Source organism: Mustela nivalis, assembly GCF_964662115.1.
Source record: "Mustela nivalis genome assembly, chromosome: 7".
In the NCBI taxonomy this organism is placed as follows: domain Eukaryota; kingdom Metazoa; phylum Chordata; class Mammalia; order Carnivora; family Mustelidae; genus Mustela; species Mustela nivalis.
Window position 1 is genome coordinate 56,494,942 of NC_139026.1, and position 16,886 is coordinate 56,511,827.

At 35.3% G+C, this 16,886-nt stretch overlaps 1 protein-coding gene across 13 annotated transcripts in view; it reads left to right on the top strand.

Moving 5' to 3' along the window:
• The window catches only part of ATF7IP (activating transcription factor 7 interacting protein), a 110,003-nt gene that overhangs the window by 12,729 nt on the left and 80,388 nt on the right, over positions 1-16,886 (top strand). For 2 of the 13 annotated variants that reach the window (XM_082740590.1, XM_082740596.1), the window contains exons 1-2: positions 4,781-5,115; positions 6,617-6,768. The exons of 4 other annotated variants lie outside the window; for them this stretch is intronic. In XM_082740590.1, the coding sequence (XP_082596716.1) occupies positions 6,686-6,768 (83 nt within the window). In that variant the 5' untranslated portion in view covers positions 4,781-5,115; positions 6,617-6,685. Of the gene's footprint in view, positions 1-4,780; positions 5,116-6,616; positions 6,769-14,064; positions 14,438-16,886 lie in introns of those variants that run through there. 7 more of the 13 variants (XM_082740593.1, XM_082740598.1, XM_082740601.1 and 4 more) reach the window with 5 other exon arrangements.

The following is a 16,886-nucleotide window of genomic DNA, read 5'->3' on the forward strand; positions in this document are numbered from 1 at the left end:
CACACACACTCTCTCTCTGATTAATAAAATCTTTCAAAATTTGAAAAATTGTAAAAAAGTTGATTAGAATATCTGCAATTGTCAGCTTTTAACTTCTCTTTGGCTTATCTGGGTGGACTGTTTTTTGAGGGCTCCCAAGATCTTAAGGTCTTATGCTTTTCAGATACACTCAGAGAATAGCTTTCCACTATCTTGATTGGTAGTAAAGCAAAGTTTGTTGAGTGAAGTACAAAACCTCCTGAAGAGGGAGGGGACCCGAGCATTACCCTAGTTTTCCATTTTCATACATGGGGAATAAGAAGTATTTTTTAAAGAGTTTATTTATTTATTTATCAGAGAGAGAGAGAGAGCACAGCCAGGCAGAATGGTAGACAGAGGCAGAGAGAGAAGCAGGCTCCCCACTGAGCAAGGAGCCAGATCATACATGGGGAATAAAGATCTGATTGGCAGCAGTCTGGAAGATTAATGGAAGAAAAAGACAATGGGTCTCTGCAGTAAGCACTCAGTCCCTCTCTTTTTGGTATGCTACTCTAATTTTTAACTGGATGTTGTCTTCATAGTTTTGCTAGGATTGTGGAGAGAAGGTATTCAGTGGAATGTGGTGAGTATATCTATGTATCTTATTAATTCACAAACAGCTTTCACTAGTATTCCCTTTTTTGGTCACATCATCCTACTATTTCTCCTTTCACCTCAGTTGGCCTAGTTTTTTTTAGTTGCTGTGTCTTTTGAAGTTGCTGTCATGTGACTTAAATTGGTTATTCCCCCAATGAAGCATGGGAAATGAGATTTGGGGAACTGCTAAGTTAGTTACCAGTGGTCCTGCTTATTTTCCAGCTCCCAAAATCTTTTAGTTCTTTTACTCTTTTCCTTATTCTTGAGTATTTTTGCTTTCAAAAAATAGCTTTACTGGGGTGCCTGGGTGGCTCAATTGTTAAGTGGTTGCTTTCAGTTCAGTTCACGATCTCAGGGTCTTGGGATCCAGCACCATATTGGGCTCCTGGCTTGGCAGGAAGCCTGCTTCTCCTTCTCTCCCCCCCAACCCCTGCCCTGCTTGTGTTCCCTCTCTCTCTCTGTGTCTCTCTCTGTCAAATAAATAAATAAAATCTCTCCAGTGTGTCTCTCTCTGTCAAATCAATAAAATCTTAAAAGAAAAAAAAAACACCTTTACTGTAGTTTTAGTAGGATTTGAGGGAGTGAGATTAGGTGTTCTCATTATCTTAACATCCTTTTACATTTGTTTTCTTTGTATGTAAGGTTGGTAATAATATGTAACTAAAGTGTAGTAACCAAATAGAAGTATTTACTTTTTATCTAATACAGTGAAACCTTTTATTTAGATTCCATGGCATTTTCAGTATTTTGTATATGCAGCTATTTTAATAGTGTGATCTGTGTTGTCTAAAAGGTTATAGTAGTTGATTATAATTAATTCCCTTCCAGTTCTCATTGTTATTTGTGCAACCCCTAGCAAATGGTTTACATTCGCTGCTCATAAACCTTTGACATTATAACACTCTTACTTTACATGATCCTTTTAAGACTGAAATTAAAAAAAATATGTGAAAGAGCCAAAACATTGGGTAATTGTGGAAATGTTTACCTGACATTAGGAATAACTTCCCAATGTGTTTGCTTTTACAAGTAAACAGTGATTCAGTTTATCAGGACCTATTCTATCTAAAGTAATTTTTAAGCAAAATTTTTAGTAAAATTTAAGAATTTAAAAGTAAATAATATACTTACATAATTTTTATAGACACTTTTAATCTGTTAATAGTCTTTAGTGTTTTGAAATTGCACTGTAATTCTTTGATGTAGCTCTGTTTATCATTAATATTATTATATTAATATTAATATTATTATATTAGAGTTCAGTGCTTCCAAGCAGTTAGTAGGTCCTGTGTACTGCCTGTAAAAGCTCTAAAAGCTGAAAAGTACTCTACAAAAGGTATTTTTTCCATTTTGGATTTTAATGATTTTATTTATTTTTTAGAGAGAGAGTGAGAGAGAGCATGAGCAGGGGGAAGAACAGAGGGAGAGGCAGAGACTCTCAGGCAGACTCTGAGCTGAGCATGGTGCCCTATGCAGGGTTCAGTTCCCTGAGATCATGACCTGAGCCCAGACCAAGAGCCAGACACTTAACTGACTGAGTTAACTGACTGAACCACCTAGGCGCCTCTACTTCCTGGGTTTTAAAGTACAGAGACTTTTTAGGCCCAGGCTAAAAACTTAATTGAGTCATTAGTTGACTGCTTTTTCCCAGAAAATAAGTTGAGATCCTGAAAGTGAAGTTTCTTAAAGATGTAGAATTTTCTGAGATTTTTGTGGTAGAAATGAAAACACTGGGAATTAATTTCAACTCACCATCTATTGAGTGGTTACTGTGTTTTGTACTATGGAAGTGAATGGAAAATGAATTAAGATGTGATTTCTGCCCTTAGGAACTCTAAGTTATGAAATATGGTAAATATAACAATGGTATGCACAAAAGATCTTGGGAGTGAAATTTTACCTGGCTTGGGGGATGGGTATAGTAAAAAGAAAAATAAGTAAGGAAAAGGTTGTTACTGATGAGATAATTTAGGTTGAGTCCTGAATAGGATTTATCAGGTGAACTAAGCTTGTTTCTTTGGGATAGAAAGTGAAACATGTTGCAGTGGCACCAGTTATCAGAAAAACAGCCCAACCATTTTCCTTTTCTAAACTATTTTCGTGATGTGTAGAAACAACCAGTGTGGGAAGGGATGGGTGAAGGAAGCTGCATGGGCTTAGACTGAGTGTAGTCTAGCATGTATTTCAGCTCCTAGCACTTTTGTGAAGTTATTTAATCTTTGAGCCAGTTTCCTTCACTTATAATGTGGTAGGTAATATATACCTTGTAGGATTGCTGTGGGAATTAATTGAAATAATGCATGTAAAACTTACCTGAGGGCTTGATTTATATGAATGTACCTCCCTACCCCTTTGTCTTCTAAGTGCTGTGTGTGAAGTAGATAATGTCTAGTTACTGTTTTATTTATGTGCCTTGGGATAATAGAGAAAATCTAGTGAATAGGTAGTGAAATGACTGTAGTGGTTGGAGGAGAATTGGTACAATGAGAGAATATATGTCTTTTTGTCTTTTACTCTTAGTTATAAATTGGGTGAAAAGTAGTTCTTGTAGCTGATAGTAGTAGCCAGCAACTTAGCTTGCTCAGGAAAGCTTAGACTGAGAAAAAAGTAGTTAGGATTTACACTGGAAAGGTATTTGGCAAGACATGGGAGGCTTGGGGTGAGGGGGATGGGACAGGGTACATTTGCAGGTGTGTTACATAATTTAAATTTTTGTAGCCCAGACTCCAAAAGAATCTGCTGTCCTGAATATTGGAAGCTGCTTACTTGGCAGATTTAAAAGTTTTGGTTGTTTGTCTCCCCAATAACCTTAGTCCCATTTCAGTGCTACAGTAATGTCTATCTTTTATGAATCTTTTGCAGTTTACCAACCTCTTGCTTCTAAGGAATAGATTTGAGCGACCCTCAGAGAATTACTTTTTTTTGAAGAATTAATGTGGCTTGGTTAAGTGTACCTTTTTTTTTTTTTTTTTTTTAAATCTAGTGTAGGACTTGAATAGTCTTTATACACTTCATCCAGTTTGCCTCTTGGAGAATAAATAAGGGTCTTTTAAAAAGCTGAGTTTAAATAGTTGAATTTAAAGTGGAAAAAAAAAAAAAGCTGAGTTACTTTTGTTTCATTTAAAAATTTTTATTATAGAAAATTTTAAATATATACAGAAATAGAATGAAATAATCAACTCCATGTGCCCATCACTCAGCTTGAACAATTATCAATTTATGGGGCCAGTCTCCTTTTGGCTGTACCCCTACCACCTCCCTATACCCTTAATGATGGATAGACAAAAGATCATACAGGGGAGCTAGATTTTAGGAAAGTAAACTAAGGAAAAGAGAAGGAAAAGGTGGATTTCCTAGAAGATACGAGCTGTCAAGCAAACAAGTTTTTTCTGTGCTCTTGTTCTCGTCTCTTGATGGGTAGGTTACTGCCAGGACAGATTTGTTGGGATCCCTCTCAAATTTGTTTTGTTAATATACCCACTTTCAGATGGAATTTTACTCTGTTCTCAGTATTTGCTTTTTCCCCCCAGGGGTGTCTAATTCTTTATTTTTATTTGTTTTTCACTCATATTAAAATGTTGGGAGGTCTGTGGCAGGACATGAAATTTAATTTGCCCTGGGACCAAACACTCACCTAGAGATGTCTTTGTGGCCATCTGGACTACAGAAGAGAAGAAAGTGTTTTTTATCTTTATGGCAGATTACTTAAAATAAGCTTTGTTGCCATCATAATTCTAATGATTCTAGTCTTTTCCCCCCACAGTTATTTAAAATTATTATCAAATTATTGTCAAGATTCAAAAATTTGACTGTAAGCTTTAACCATTCTGCTAGATTTGAGTACTTTGGGGCTTAAACTCTGTGGGAAAAGATCTTTAATTAGCCTTCTATAAATGGAAATTGACTATCAGGATTTCAGCAACTTAATTTTCCAGAAATTATAAAAATTGGCACCCTTTTCATGATAAAAGTACTATAAAAGACACACACACACCAAAAAAAGGGCCTTGAGCAGACTTTTTTTTCTGGACTGAAATGGAGGCTTTCTTTCAAGCGAATTCCCTGATGTTTGCTGTGTGTGATTTGGCTCTATCTCTGTAACTGCTAATATGTGGCATGGACTTCAGGCTGTCAGGGATCTGGATGTGCCCAAAGTCTGTATTGCAAGACCGGATTCACAGGCATTGTGTTACAAAACTGGCTTGCTGCCTTCTCTGTTTTCTGTGTCCTAAGCAGCTGCATTGTTTGTTGCAGTATATGCATTAGCTGTTGTCTGTGTTCAGTTTCCCGCAGACTGACAAAGTGGGAGGGGCTTTGTTTGATACATAGCTGAGTTTTCACTGTGTGAGTTCTTGAGTGCACATTGCAGCCATCTTAATTACACTTTAGTGCAACTGAGACAGTGCAGCTGTCTCAAAATGGCTGCTGACCTAGTCTTTGTAGCTGCTTAGGCAGCAACTATGCCAGTGAGGAGACTTGGCACATGCACCAGGACCAGAGGTAAGAACCAATTACTCTTTATCTTTGAACACTTTAATTAAAAAATATTTGAATTGTACTGAATTTACATAGCAAGGTGAACTTAGAGCTTGCTTGCTAAGAAGTTGAAGTGTTTGCTTTAAGCTTCTTTTATGGACACAGTACATAGGATGGTGAGGTCAAAGGTTAAATTCCTGTAATTTCTCACCATCTTATGTACTGTCATTACCAGAACATTTGACCACTACAATAGTGTTTCTGGCCCTAATTAACTTAATATTCTTTTTGTGTTGGATATTTTAGTTTGCTTGATATTTTTTGGTAGAAATTAAAAACAGTATATTTACTGAATAGTGTTTTTTAATTTTGTTTTGTTTTGGAAAGAAGCCATAAATAAGCCGTGTTTTGCATGAAGAGATTGTGTGTGTGTGTGTGTGTGTGTGTGTTTTGGAGCTATTGTTTGATAGCTTTCTGGGAAGAATTTAATTTTCTGAATATAAGTCACAGTTATAGAAAGAAAAATATTTTTTACACTGTTAGATTTTTTTTTTTTTTTTTTTTGTACTGGGTTCTAATTCTTTTTCATTATGCTGCCTCCTCTTGGCCATTTAGTTCTTTCACATGTTTTAAGGGTGCTAACTTTTTATTCTAATTACTTTTTGCTTAAATTGTCATTCAGATTCGAATTTTGAGTTTAGAAACAAGTTCACATCTAGGACTGGATACCCCTTTTCTTTCTCCTAATATATTTTAATGCAACAGAACTGAAATAAATACTCAGTTGTTTTAGTTAATTTATATTAATTGTTGATGTCCACTTTAGTCTTAGTTTAAACCTGTGGTATATTTAAAAATAATGTATTTCAGTGATTTTTAAAATTTTGTTTCACAATTTTCAAAAAGCTTTCTTAACATTCTGAACTTGAAACATATTACTGAGATATGGTAAGACCATAGTCACCCAGAGAGTTAGGAGTATGAAATTCTTATTCACATAATATTTCAGATAGAAATTTTAAGCTCTGATGTTTAAATTGTGGTAATTACTAAACATTTTTAATAAATGGTATAGTACATTTCTTCAGTTTTGTTAAGAGTATTATGAATATATCCCTGACTAATATGACATAGAACAGTAAGTTTTGAACTTTCTAAGCACAGCAACTTTAGAAAACAGCATATTTTTGCACATTAAATTCTTATGAAGGACCCCTATATTTAAAAGGGACACGTGGTATTTTATTGTTTTGAATTTATTTTATAATTTAAAAGTGTAACATTTATTTATTATAAACTTATTTATTAAAATGAGAACAGTTAGGCTGTTAAGATGAAAACAAAAGTCTGAAACCAGATCCTATATCACAGTTTTAATCTTGTTAGTGTCAGGATCTAGGTTGCTTAGTTGTAGAACTTCAGATGGTAAGTTAAGGGACTGTAGAATTCAGTTTGAAAAGTATTCTAAAATGTGAATTCTTTTGTTGTTGTTGTTTTTTAATTACTTTATTTATTTATTTGACAGAGATCACAAGTAGGCAGAGTGGCAGGCAGAGAGAGGAGGAAGCAGGCTCCATGCTGAGCAGAGAGCCTGATGCGGGGCTCTATCCCAGAACCCTGGGATCATGTCGAAGGCAGAGGCTTTAACCCACTGACCCACCCAGGTGCCCCTAAAATGTGAATTCTTTATGTTCTTTTTTAATTTCATGAAGTTAGAGTCTATATTTACACAATTTGACAGTTTGAAATTGCTGCTTTGCCACAAAATTGTGTTTATATTCTAATTTTTTTTAACAAAATAATTTTTTTCTTCATCATTGATCACTTACTTAGTGGCTTCAAATATATTTGGGATCACTAGTTCAGCTTTGTTAATAGCTTTAGTGTGTTTATTTCTCTTTCATTAGCTTACTAATTTGTGAAGTTGTTAGGACTCTTTTTATGTAATATAATGGTGGATTTTATTAACCTGAACATTACTTTATATAAATGCAGTAATATGTGCTTGCCCCCGAAAGAGAAGAAGTGTTGTGAGAGAGATTTTATCCATCATGCCTTTCAGGTTTACCCTACAGTGAGTATGACATAGGAAAAGTGAATGTGCTGTGCCCTTAATCATTATTATTTTTATGCCTCTTGTAGTATGAACAGCTTACTGTATTCAGATATTTCATACAGTGCAAGCCAGCTACTCAGTTTGTTCTTTATTGCTAGAGGAAACTGGCTAGGTTGAAATTATTGAAAACTTAGGTTGATCGTCAGAGTAAGACCTTAGGGAAATTTCAGTGATCCACTCTTTTTGCCTTTTGTTATGGCTTATAAAATTAACTTTCATTCTCTATAAGAACACTCCATTGATTATTACTTGTACATGGGGGGAACATCAACAATGTGGCTTTTTGGAATATTATTGCTAATTTTTTCAGTGCCATGTTGCATTTTTGCAACTATAAGCATAAACTGGACCTCAGTGGGATTATTACTTCTGGGATTTGTGACAGTTTTCAAATTGTCCATGCTGAATTCCAGACTGGCTACTAGGCTGAATAATTGAAGGCATGATAAATCCGGGAGCTGGATAATTAAGGTTTAATGTTATTATTTTGTCATCTTTTGTGCTCCCTATGTGTTTATCCTTTTTCCTGAGCTATTTCATTAAGCATAAGCCTTTAAGGAAAATGTTGAGATAATGAGAGAAATCGACTAAGAGTTCAAGCCTAAATTTGAGTTGTTTTTATGACTTCTCTTATATTGATCAACTCATTCCATTTTCTGACTCTTGTTTCCTCATCTGTAAAATGGGAAAAATTCCTATCTGTATGGCGAGGATATGTGGAGAATCAGTTTATATAATGTTTCTGAAAAGTACATGAAATAGTCTGCATGCTAATTTTCCAGTAATATTTGAATGCTCCTCAGTTTTTTGTTTCTTAGATGTGTACTTTATCAAATGTGATTGGATCAGGGAATGTGTTATATTTAAACAGTATGGGAAATTTCACATATAACTAATGCTCAGAAGCAAGAAGTACTGACTAATATTAGTACATCCATAGCTACTTGATAATATGTTGTATTCATGTTTGTACTGCTGATCCTATTCTGTTACATAGATTAACCACCTTTTGCTGTATGTAGATAGTGGCAGATACGTTTATTAAGTGAAGCCAATGTAGAATGTTGACATTACAAAATTAAGGAAGTAAAAGGGAGAAATGTTTCGATTCTAGTTTAACTGAGTCCTGCTGAGTCTTCCAAATATGCAGTGAGAAAATAAAGAGATGACTTGAATTCAGGGCCTAGAACTTTCTGTGTTTTGGTACATATGAGAATTTTAAGAAAATATAGTTTTCTTTCAGTAGCCACAAATTGGCAGCCAACAGCCTTTACCCTTTTGCTGTTGTCCTGTTACTCTACTTGTTTAAGCTGTCAAATTTTACACAAAAATCAGGATGTCTCATCTCTGAAAAATAGAAGTTGGGGAGTGCTAAGAATGTATTTCTGCATCAGAAAAATAATCTTCAGTAGAGTACCTACTGTCTCCTTCAGATAGGGCCTATACCGTTCACATCTGGTCTTATTCACTAATTACATTACCTGCTGGGCCCCTATAAACTGTTCCTTTCAGATCCCTATCCTACTTATTTGACTGTTTGTTGGCAGCCTTTTATAGTTAGAGTACAGCTTCTAACCTAGAAGGAAGAAAGCATAAGTAAAGTCCAGCTTATTTTACTTGGTAGGAGAGACTGCCTGCATAAAGACCATTTTCTCTTTAGAAGATACGGAACCTTTGCCAATCTTCAGCTTTGTCCTGATTTCTCTATATTAGAGAAATATGGTGCTGCTTCAAGGAGATCCAGTGACATCAGCAAGAAGTGGCAATAGAATGAAAGTGAAGAGATTAAGGAAATATTAATTAGAAACATGAATACCTTGAGGTCTTTTAATGTCATAATAGGTTCTCTTTTCTTTAAATGTTATGATGGTGTTAAAGACATCACTATTTATCATATTGATGTTAATGATGATACTGCATAGAAAAAGTATATTCAAGATACACAGTTTACTGAATAGGTAAATGAAATACATTTTATAAAAGACTTATGTCTAAATTGGTTGAGTTGAGAAGTCTTAGCACTAAAAATGAGAAAGTTGCTAGTAGAAAGTTTTCTTGACTGCATTAGACTAATTTTAGAGGCCATTATAAACTTATTTTTGTTTAAAGTTTGCTTCTGTTTACATAACACTCACTTTCTCAACTTTGTTGAGACTACTTCGATGATGTAGCATTTATGTAATACCATGTAATATCAGGGAAATGTTACTTTTTTGGAAAATGGCATTAAGTTGAAGCAGAAACTTCAGTGTAAATTGAAAAAGCATTTAACTTGCCTAGGAAACACTGACTCTCCTGCTTTCTGAACTCTTCACACTCCCAAAAGAGATAGTGATTTGTGATTTGGGAGAAAGCATAAAGTCTATTCAAATAAGGATTTTTTTTTTTTTTAATCGCTTAGGTTAGAACTTTCACAGAATTCTCTATTAGTAATTTGTAGCAGTCTGTTCTTAGTCATTAATGTGTTAATATGGAAACATTGAAAACAGTGCTTATTGACACAGTGAATCCTTTGAGTTTAATGAAGAAGGAGTTTAACACAGTACCTGAGGAGTTGTTTCTGCATCTAAGGACTTTTGCCCTTCTTACAGTAAATCAGGTGCTACTGCCCAGGAGAGGCATGTGACCTGTTGCTCTCCTTTGCTAAGTGTCATGGCATGCATTGTGGAAGCTCCTGGTATAGAAGTCAGGAAATGATTATTTTTGTCTGGTATGGCTATTAAAAATTATATCGTTTTGGATACATGGCCATTCTGCATTAAAAGAGAGAGGCCTTTGGATTTGGATTAGATAAAGAGCCAGGGAAGAACACAGACTTTGGAATCAGTCAAGGTGAACTCATTTTCTTTGACCAACTAGTTAGACGTTTATATGAGAAATGTATATATAATGCTGGATGTATAATACCTATCATAAGTGCTCAGTCTTTTTTTTTTTTTTAAGATTTTATTTATATTTATGTGACAGAGAGAGAGAGATCATAAGTAGGTAGAGCAGCAGGCAGAGAGAGAGAGAGGAGGAAACAGGCTCCCTGCTAAGCAGAGAGCCCAATGCGGGGCTCTATCCCAGGACCCTGAGATCATGACCTGAGCTGAAGGCAGCGGCTACTGAGCCACCCAGGCGCCCCTTTATGCATTATTTTTTTTTTTTAAGATTATTTATTTATTTATTTGACAGAGAGAGATATCACAAGTAGGCGGAGAGGCAGGCAGAGAGAGAGAGAGGAGGAAGCAGGCTTTCCACGGAGCAGAGAGCCCGATGCAGGGCTCGATCCCAGGACCCTGGGATGGTGACCTGAGCTGAAGGCAGAGGATTTAACCCACTGAGCCACCCAGGTGCCCCTATGCATTATTTTTTATGGGAAGAAGCTAGTTGCTTATTTTCAGACTTTAGTTTTCGTATCTTTAATATGGGGATAAAGTCTACCATGTAGAGTTGATTGGGATTTAAATGAGCATAGTATATATACATTCAGTGCGGTGTGGGACACAAATTATGTATTAGTAAATATTGGTTGCTTTTTCCTTACAAGTTTTCCTCTGGCACAAATTTCTTTTGTTTTCAATCATTATGGTATTGGGGAGAAATCTGGGCTACTTGGATATTTTAGGAAAGGATCTTTAGGGTGAGGGTTTTTAGGGGTTTGGCTGATTTGTAGTAAAAATGCCAGAAAACAAGGTGTTTATTTGTTTTTATTTTTTAAAAGATTTTATTTATTTAATTGATGGAGAAAGAGAGAGAGCACAAGCAGGTGGAGAGGCAGAGGGAAAGGGAGAAGCAGGCTCCTCGCAAAGCAGGGGAAGCCCGAGATGGGATTTGATCCCAGGACTTTGGGATCATGACCTGAGCCAAAGGCAGTGGTTTAACCAACTGAGCCACCCAGGCATTCCAAGCAAGGTGTTTAAATCTCAAAGTGAAGACTTTAAAGAGCTTGAAGGGGATACAATCAGAATTCTTACTGGTGCTAAGGCAGCATGTTAGAGTGAAAACAAAAATGGATTTTGAAGTGATCAATTGATTCAACAAATTTAATAAACATTTATTATGTACCTGTTAGTTGCCAGGTACTGTTTTGATGTCTGGTGTACAAGATCCCTGCACTCTAGCAGTTTACACTGGGGCAGGGGAATTGAGGGGGTAGATAATAAATATGAGAAGGTTAAATTACCCCAGGGATTGAGAATCCTGGGGGTAGGGTAGAATAGGTAGTGAATGGCTAGGTAAACACTACCAGAATGTGGTCTGTGAATGAGTTCAAGGTCAGTTCAGATTAGTTTGTCTGTTTATTCTTGTTCTTCCATGAGATAATAACTGAAATTAAGAATGTCTAGAAATTTTTGTATCAATCTGATAAAGTAACTTTATGTCAGTTGGGTCAAATAATAAAAATAATTGAGGCATACATTTTATGTGCTTTCTTTTTATTTCACCTTCCAATTAATTCATTTTTGTTGAATTTATAAAAGTGTTGATCTTTGATAGATTAGAGCTAAAACATTGGTTCTTTACCATTATTAATTTGCAAAGCACTGAGCTAGATTAACAACTAACATTGTCGGTTGGCACTTCAGTAAGCAGGTTGTAGAGAATTTAAGCTTCTCATAATTAATTCAGTATTAGGTCATTAATTTATTCAGCTTAATAAATAGTTGTTATATACATTATATTTTATGCTGGATTAAATGATTATAGGTCCTTTGATTTTAAAGTACTTTTATTCAGAGATCTGGATGCAAAAAGTAGGAAGAGAAGAGAGGGAGGACACAGCTAACAAAATTAAAACCAGAAGGAGTACAATACTTGGATGATTTCCAACTGTGAGATGTTATGATCAATAGCCAAATGTTACTTAAACGGTATATACTATGTGAAAAGACACCATATTTTATATATTTGTTTCTGTTCCTTCTTCTGCTGATGGCAGAGTACAGATTTTGAAAAGAATATGTATTTGAGGAAATTCATTACTGCTTATCAAAGGCAACATTTAGGATTATGCATGCATTAGAAGTCTACTGTTTACAGTTGATGTATGATAACTTTTTCCTCTAATTTTGAGCTCCATTGTCTTTATTGTGTAATAGGGATAGTTTAAGAACAATGTTTTATTTTTTTTCTTAAAGATTTTATTTATTTATTAGACAGAGAGAGAGAGATCAGAAGTAGGCAGAGAGGCAGGCAAGGGGGTGAGGGAAGCAGGCTCTCCACTGAGCAGATAGCCGGATGAAGGGCTAGATCCCAGGACCTTGAGATCATGACTTGAGCGGAAGGCAGAGGCTCAACCCCCTGAGCCACCCAAGTGCCCCAGGAATGATGTTTTAGAACAGCTGAAAATATGGGGCACCTGGGTGGCTTAGTTGGCTAAGTGTCTGCCTTTGGCTTAGGTCATGATTCTGGCGCCTTGGGTTGAGCCCACATTGCGTTCCCTGTTCTGTTGGGAGCCTGTTTCTCCCTCACCTCTTCAGCTCCCCCTGCTTGTGCACTCTTTCTCTCATATAATAAATGAAAAATCTTAAAAAAAAAAAAAAACAGCAGAAAATAAGATTAAAAAATAAGGAACAAGGGCACCTGGGTGGCTCAGTCAGTTGGGGGTCCAACTCTTGATCCTGGCTCAGGTCTTGATCTTGGGGTTGTGAATTTGAGCCCCACATTGGGGCCTACTTTAAAAAAAATAAGGAACATAATTTGGATGACCCCTGGTTAGCATATTAAGTACTACTTTTTATTTTATTGTCATTTTAGATGTGGCACTAGTTTCTAAACTGTTGTTTGAAAATGAAATTTAGTTTATTTAGACTCACTAAAATAAGTGGAAAAATAGAAGTGAAGAGATAGAATTATGTATTAGTAAGTAATAAAGCAATTACTGAAAAAATTTAAACAAAGGACTTCATAGGCAATGACTCAACTGTTGCTCAGTCAAATCTAGCCAATTAAAACAACACAAGAATGATTTAGGATCAATAAGAATGTGCTACTGACAAAATATATTCTTGTTTAGATATTTGTAACTTAACGTGTGAGTTTATCAAAAAGTTTAGTGATATTAACTAGTGGTAAATACCTTGAATTACTTATCACTGTACTAGTGATGCGTGAATATGCATTAAGTCTTACTATTTGGTGACATGTAAAGCATTGTGGTTCTAAGAGCAAATCTATTTAATGATAATTATTTAAGTAATTAACAAAATGTGAAAGGTGGCTATAGAGTCAAATAAGGACAGCTTTTAGTTAATGTGAATTATAATTTATATTTTTAATGACTTTAAAGCAGTTACTGGATTTATGTAATATTTTGGTCTATATCACAAAAAACTAAGGCTTTTGAATATCTCTGGGTGTTAAATATGTTTTGGTATGGTGGGGATAAAATGTCAGTTACTTAAGAATTATAAATTGATTTTCTCTTATGACCTGGATTTGAATCATTGGTAAATAGATAACTAGATATATTCTAGAACCAGTCAGTGCCTGTTGGGGAACGAATGGGGGAGGGTTTACTCAGCAGTATTCTTTAGTTTGGTCATGAAATGAGGACTGCTTTATGTAAATTGTTCTTACTGGTGCCAGCTAGCTGTAACTGCAGTCTGGCTCTGCTAGGGCAGCAAATAATATGTGTCATGGATTTTCTGTTTGGAATGTATAAGAAAATAGCCTTTAGGACTGAAAGAACAGGGTTGATGCTTTAGAATAAGAGTACTGAGACCTCCACAACTGACAATATTTGGAATAATGAGAATCTATAAGCCTTTGAAGCTTTTAGTTCTGTTTTTATAGATTTATGCCTACTGATACATTGGGTAATATGTGGGAGGTACTTAACTGCACACAGTTGCTGCAGTCCTAATAGTTGGCAGAATAGAAAGCAGTACAAAAGAATTCTGATTCTAGGCATCTTTACTTGCAACAATCCTTTGGAAGATGTATTTTGTGTGTTCTGTGAGCTTCATTGGCATACTGTCTGACGTTTTTTGGCTTTTGTGGTTAATGGGATGTTTGCTGCACAAACTATACAACAGATGTGAATCACTGTTTGAAAGGAATTTTAATATGTAGCCAATCTACTGTATTCCTGTTTTTTTTAATGAATATGAACCAAGCAAGGAATTTAGGCTAAAGAAGGCTGTTCTAGAAGTCTGCATTAGTTTTAACTGCTTATACAAATGAACTAAGTTGCAGTGGTTTAAAGAAGAGGAAGTCCTTTTCACAATATCGAGCTACCCACAGGTAAGAGATTCAGGTCCTTTTTTTTTTTTTTTTTTTTTTTTTTGTGATTACCTCCACCTCCCACCCCCGACCCCTCAGGCCTTATATCTGTCTCTCACCTTTGGAAGGTTTTTTTGTTTGTTTTAATTATAGTCATTCCAGGATTGGTAGACTGTTTATTGTAAATTTTTAGAAGATTTTGAATACCATATTTGGATTTTATCTTTTAAAAAGTAATTTTCACTTTTATAATTTTCCTTAGGTTTGTATTGAAATGAACTAGCATGGGGCTTCATATATGAACATTACTCATGCATACAATATGTTCATATTACATACAAATCAGTTTTAGATCTCTTTTCATTATAGTCCTATTGCTGTGTTTTCAGTTGTAGTGACACCAACTGGTACATATAGAGAAATGACATTTTGTAACCTTACTACACTGTAAAGTTTTAGAGTAAATGTACCACTTTGAATTCATCATCAAAATCTGACTGCTTCTGTTTTCACAAATGATATATATTAGATAATGTATATTTATACATATAACACGGTCAAGTTTTCCAGTCCCACCCTTATGCTTTCCATTTCCACATATTTAAACTTACCACCATCTTAACAAAGTGAACTTAAGTTTAAACTAAAATGAATATTAGAAATTTTAATATTTTATTTCTTAGGTGAAGGTTGCAGAGACATTTGTTAAATTATTTTTTTGGTATGCTTGAAAAATTGTGTACAGAAAACCATTATCTTACTGAAATAAAAGAAGCATGCAACATAAGAATATATAACCATACTATAAAGGCATAAAGATTTATGTTTATAAAGAGTGTAAGTATTTGTGTCTGCTAATACCATTATGGCCAGTGATAAAATATATTATTGATTGATAAAATTTTGGAGGATGAATGTGGGTAGGTGACAAAGCAAAGGGTGATACTGAGGCCAGCTTCGAGAATAGAGGAGGAAAGGAATGGTATTATGCAGTTCTTTGCTTCCCTTTTAAGAAGTTAAACATTAGGATCTTTCTGCAACATAAAAGTGCTTAGTTTTAGATGGGACTTTCAGTTTTCTAGACTCTGAAAGGCCATTGGCTATTTATTACTACATGCTTGGGTACTTAAAAGCTAGAGGCCAGCTAGATTGAGTGTGATAGAAGCCACACTCATGTTTCAGGAGTACAGACTGTTTCCTCTTGCCTTTTGACAGTGTTGCTTAGGCTTTTGAAAATTATTGTTCTAGTACATGTTTTGTTGAAGTATAAAAATTTATATGTTTGTGGATGTGTGTTTCATTTGAGTAAACAGCTTCACTAGGATCAGAGAAATGTTGATACTAGAAAGATACCAATTTTAATTAATTTACCAAAGGTTGGATTGGGAGAAGGGCATGCTTCTCTTAGTGTGGAGAACACACATATCTAAAACTGTTGGGAAGTTTTCATACTTTTCTAGAATGTTAGATTGGGAAGATAGTTGAGACAGCCTGAGGGATTTTTTATTTATAGGTAAAGAGGCAAGGAGTTAGACCAAAGTAGCATTCAGTTAATATTCAGTTGGGGATCATAGCAAAGCAAGAGGAGGGAAAGTTGCATAGAGTTTTCTGTAGATACAAATAAACATAAAGGGTTTATGTTAGACAAAGATAAATGTCTTGAGGATAAAGATGTGTCGTTTTTGAGACTATTGAAGTTGAGTATGAATGATCCAAAAATCTGAAGGATAAATTTTGAGTTTGCAGTTTTTGTGTTCCTCTTAGGGAACAAAATTTATTGGCAAGTAATGTTGAATAACAAAGTCTTGAAAGTGCAATAGACCTACGTGGTCAAGTAGTTGTAACATCACACTTCCTACAAGAGCCTACTGTTTATTATTCCTGACAGTTAATTATCTAGTTTCTGCTTCAACATTTCTCAATGTTGAACAGTAAGGAGAGTCTCTAACTTCATATGGTAATTAATTCTTTCTTTTGTTGGACATATGAACAAATCAGTATTTGTTGATTTTGAGGAGAAATTGGCCTTTCATTGCACTTGTCTCTCTGCCTGCCTCTTTTTCTCTCTATCTGGTATATACACATGATAGATCTGCACCATTTAAAGAAAGCCATTAAAATTCTCCTGTTTTCGGGGCGCCTGGGTGGCTCAGTGGGTTAAGCCGCTGCCTTCGGCTCAGGTCATGATCTCAGGGTCCTCAGCAGGCAGCCTGCTTCCTCCTCTCTCTCTCTCTCTGCCTGCCTCTCCGACTACTTGTGATTTCTCTCTGTCAAATAAATAAATAAATCTTTAAAAAAAAAAATTCTCCTGTTTTCTAGGCTAAATATTCTTCATTTTCCCAATGGTTTCCTCATACAACATGTTGTTCTAGGTCAATCTTTAGCCTGGTCATCCTGTTTGTCCTACTGTTTCTTTAAGAGTCACTCAAAACTAAATGTAATACTAAAAATGTCTCCCTTTCCTTAGACT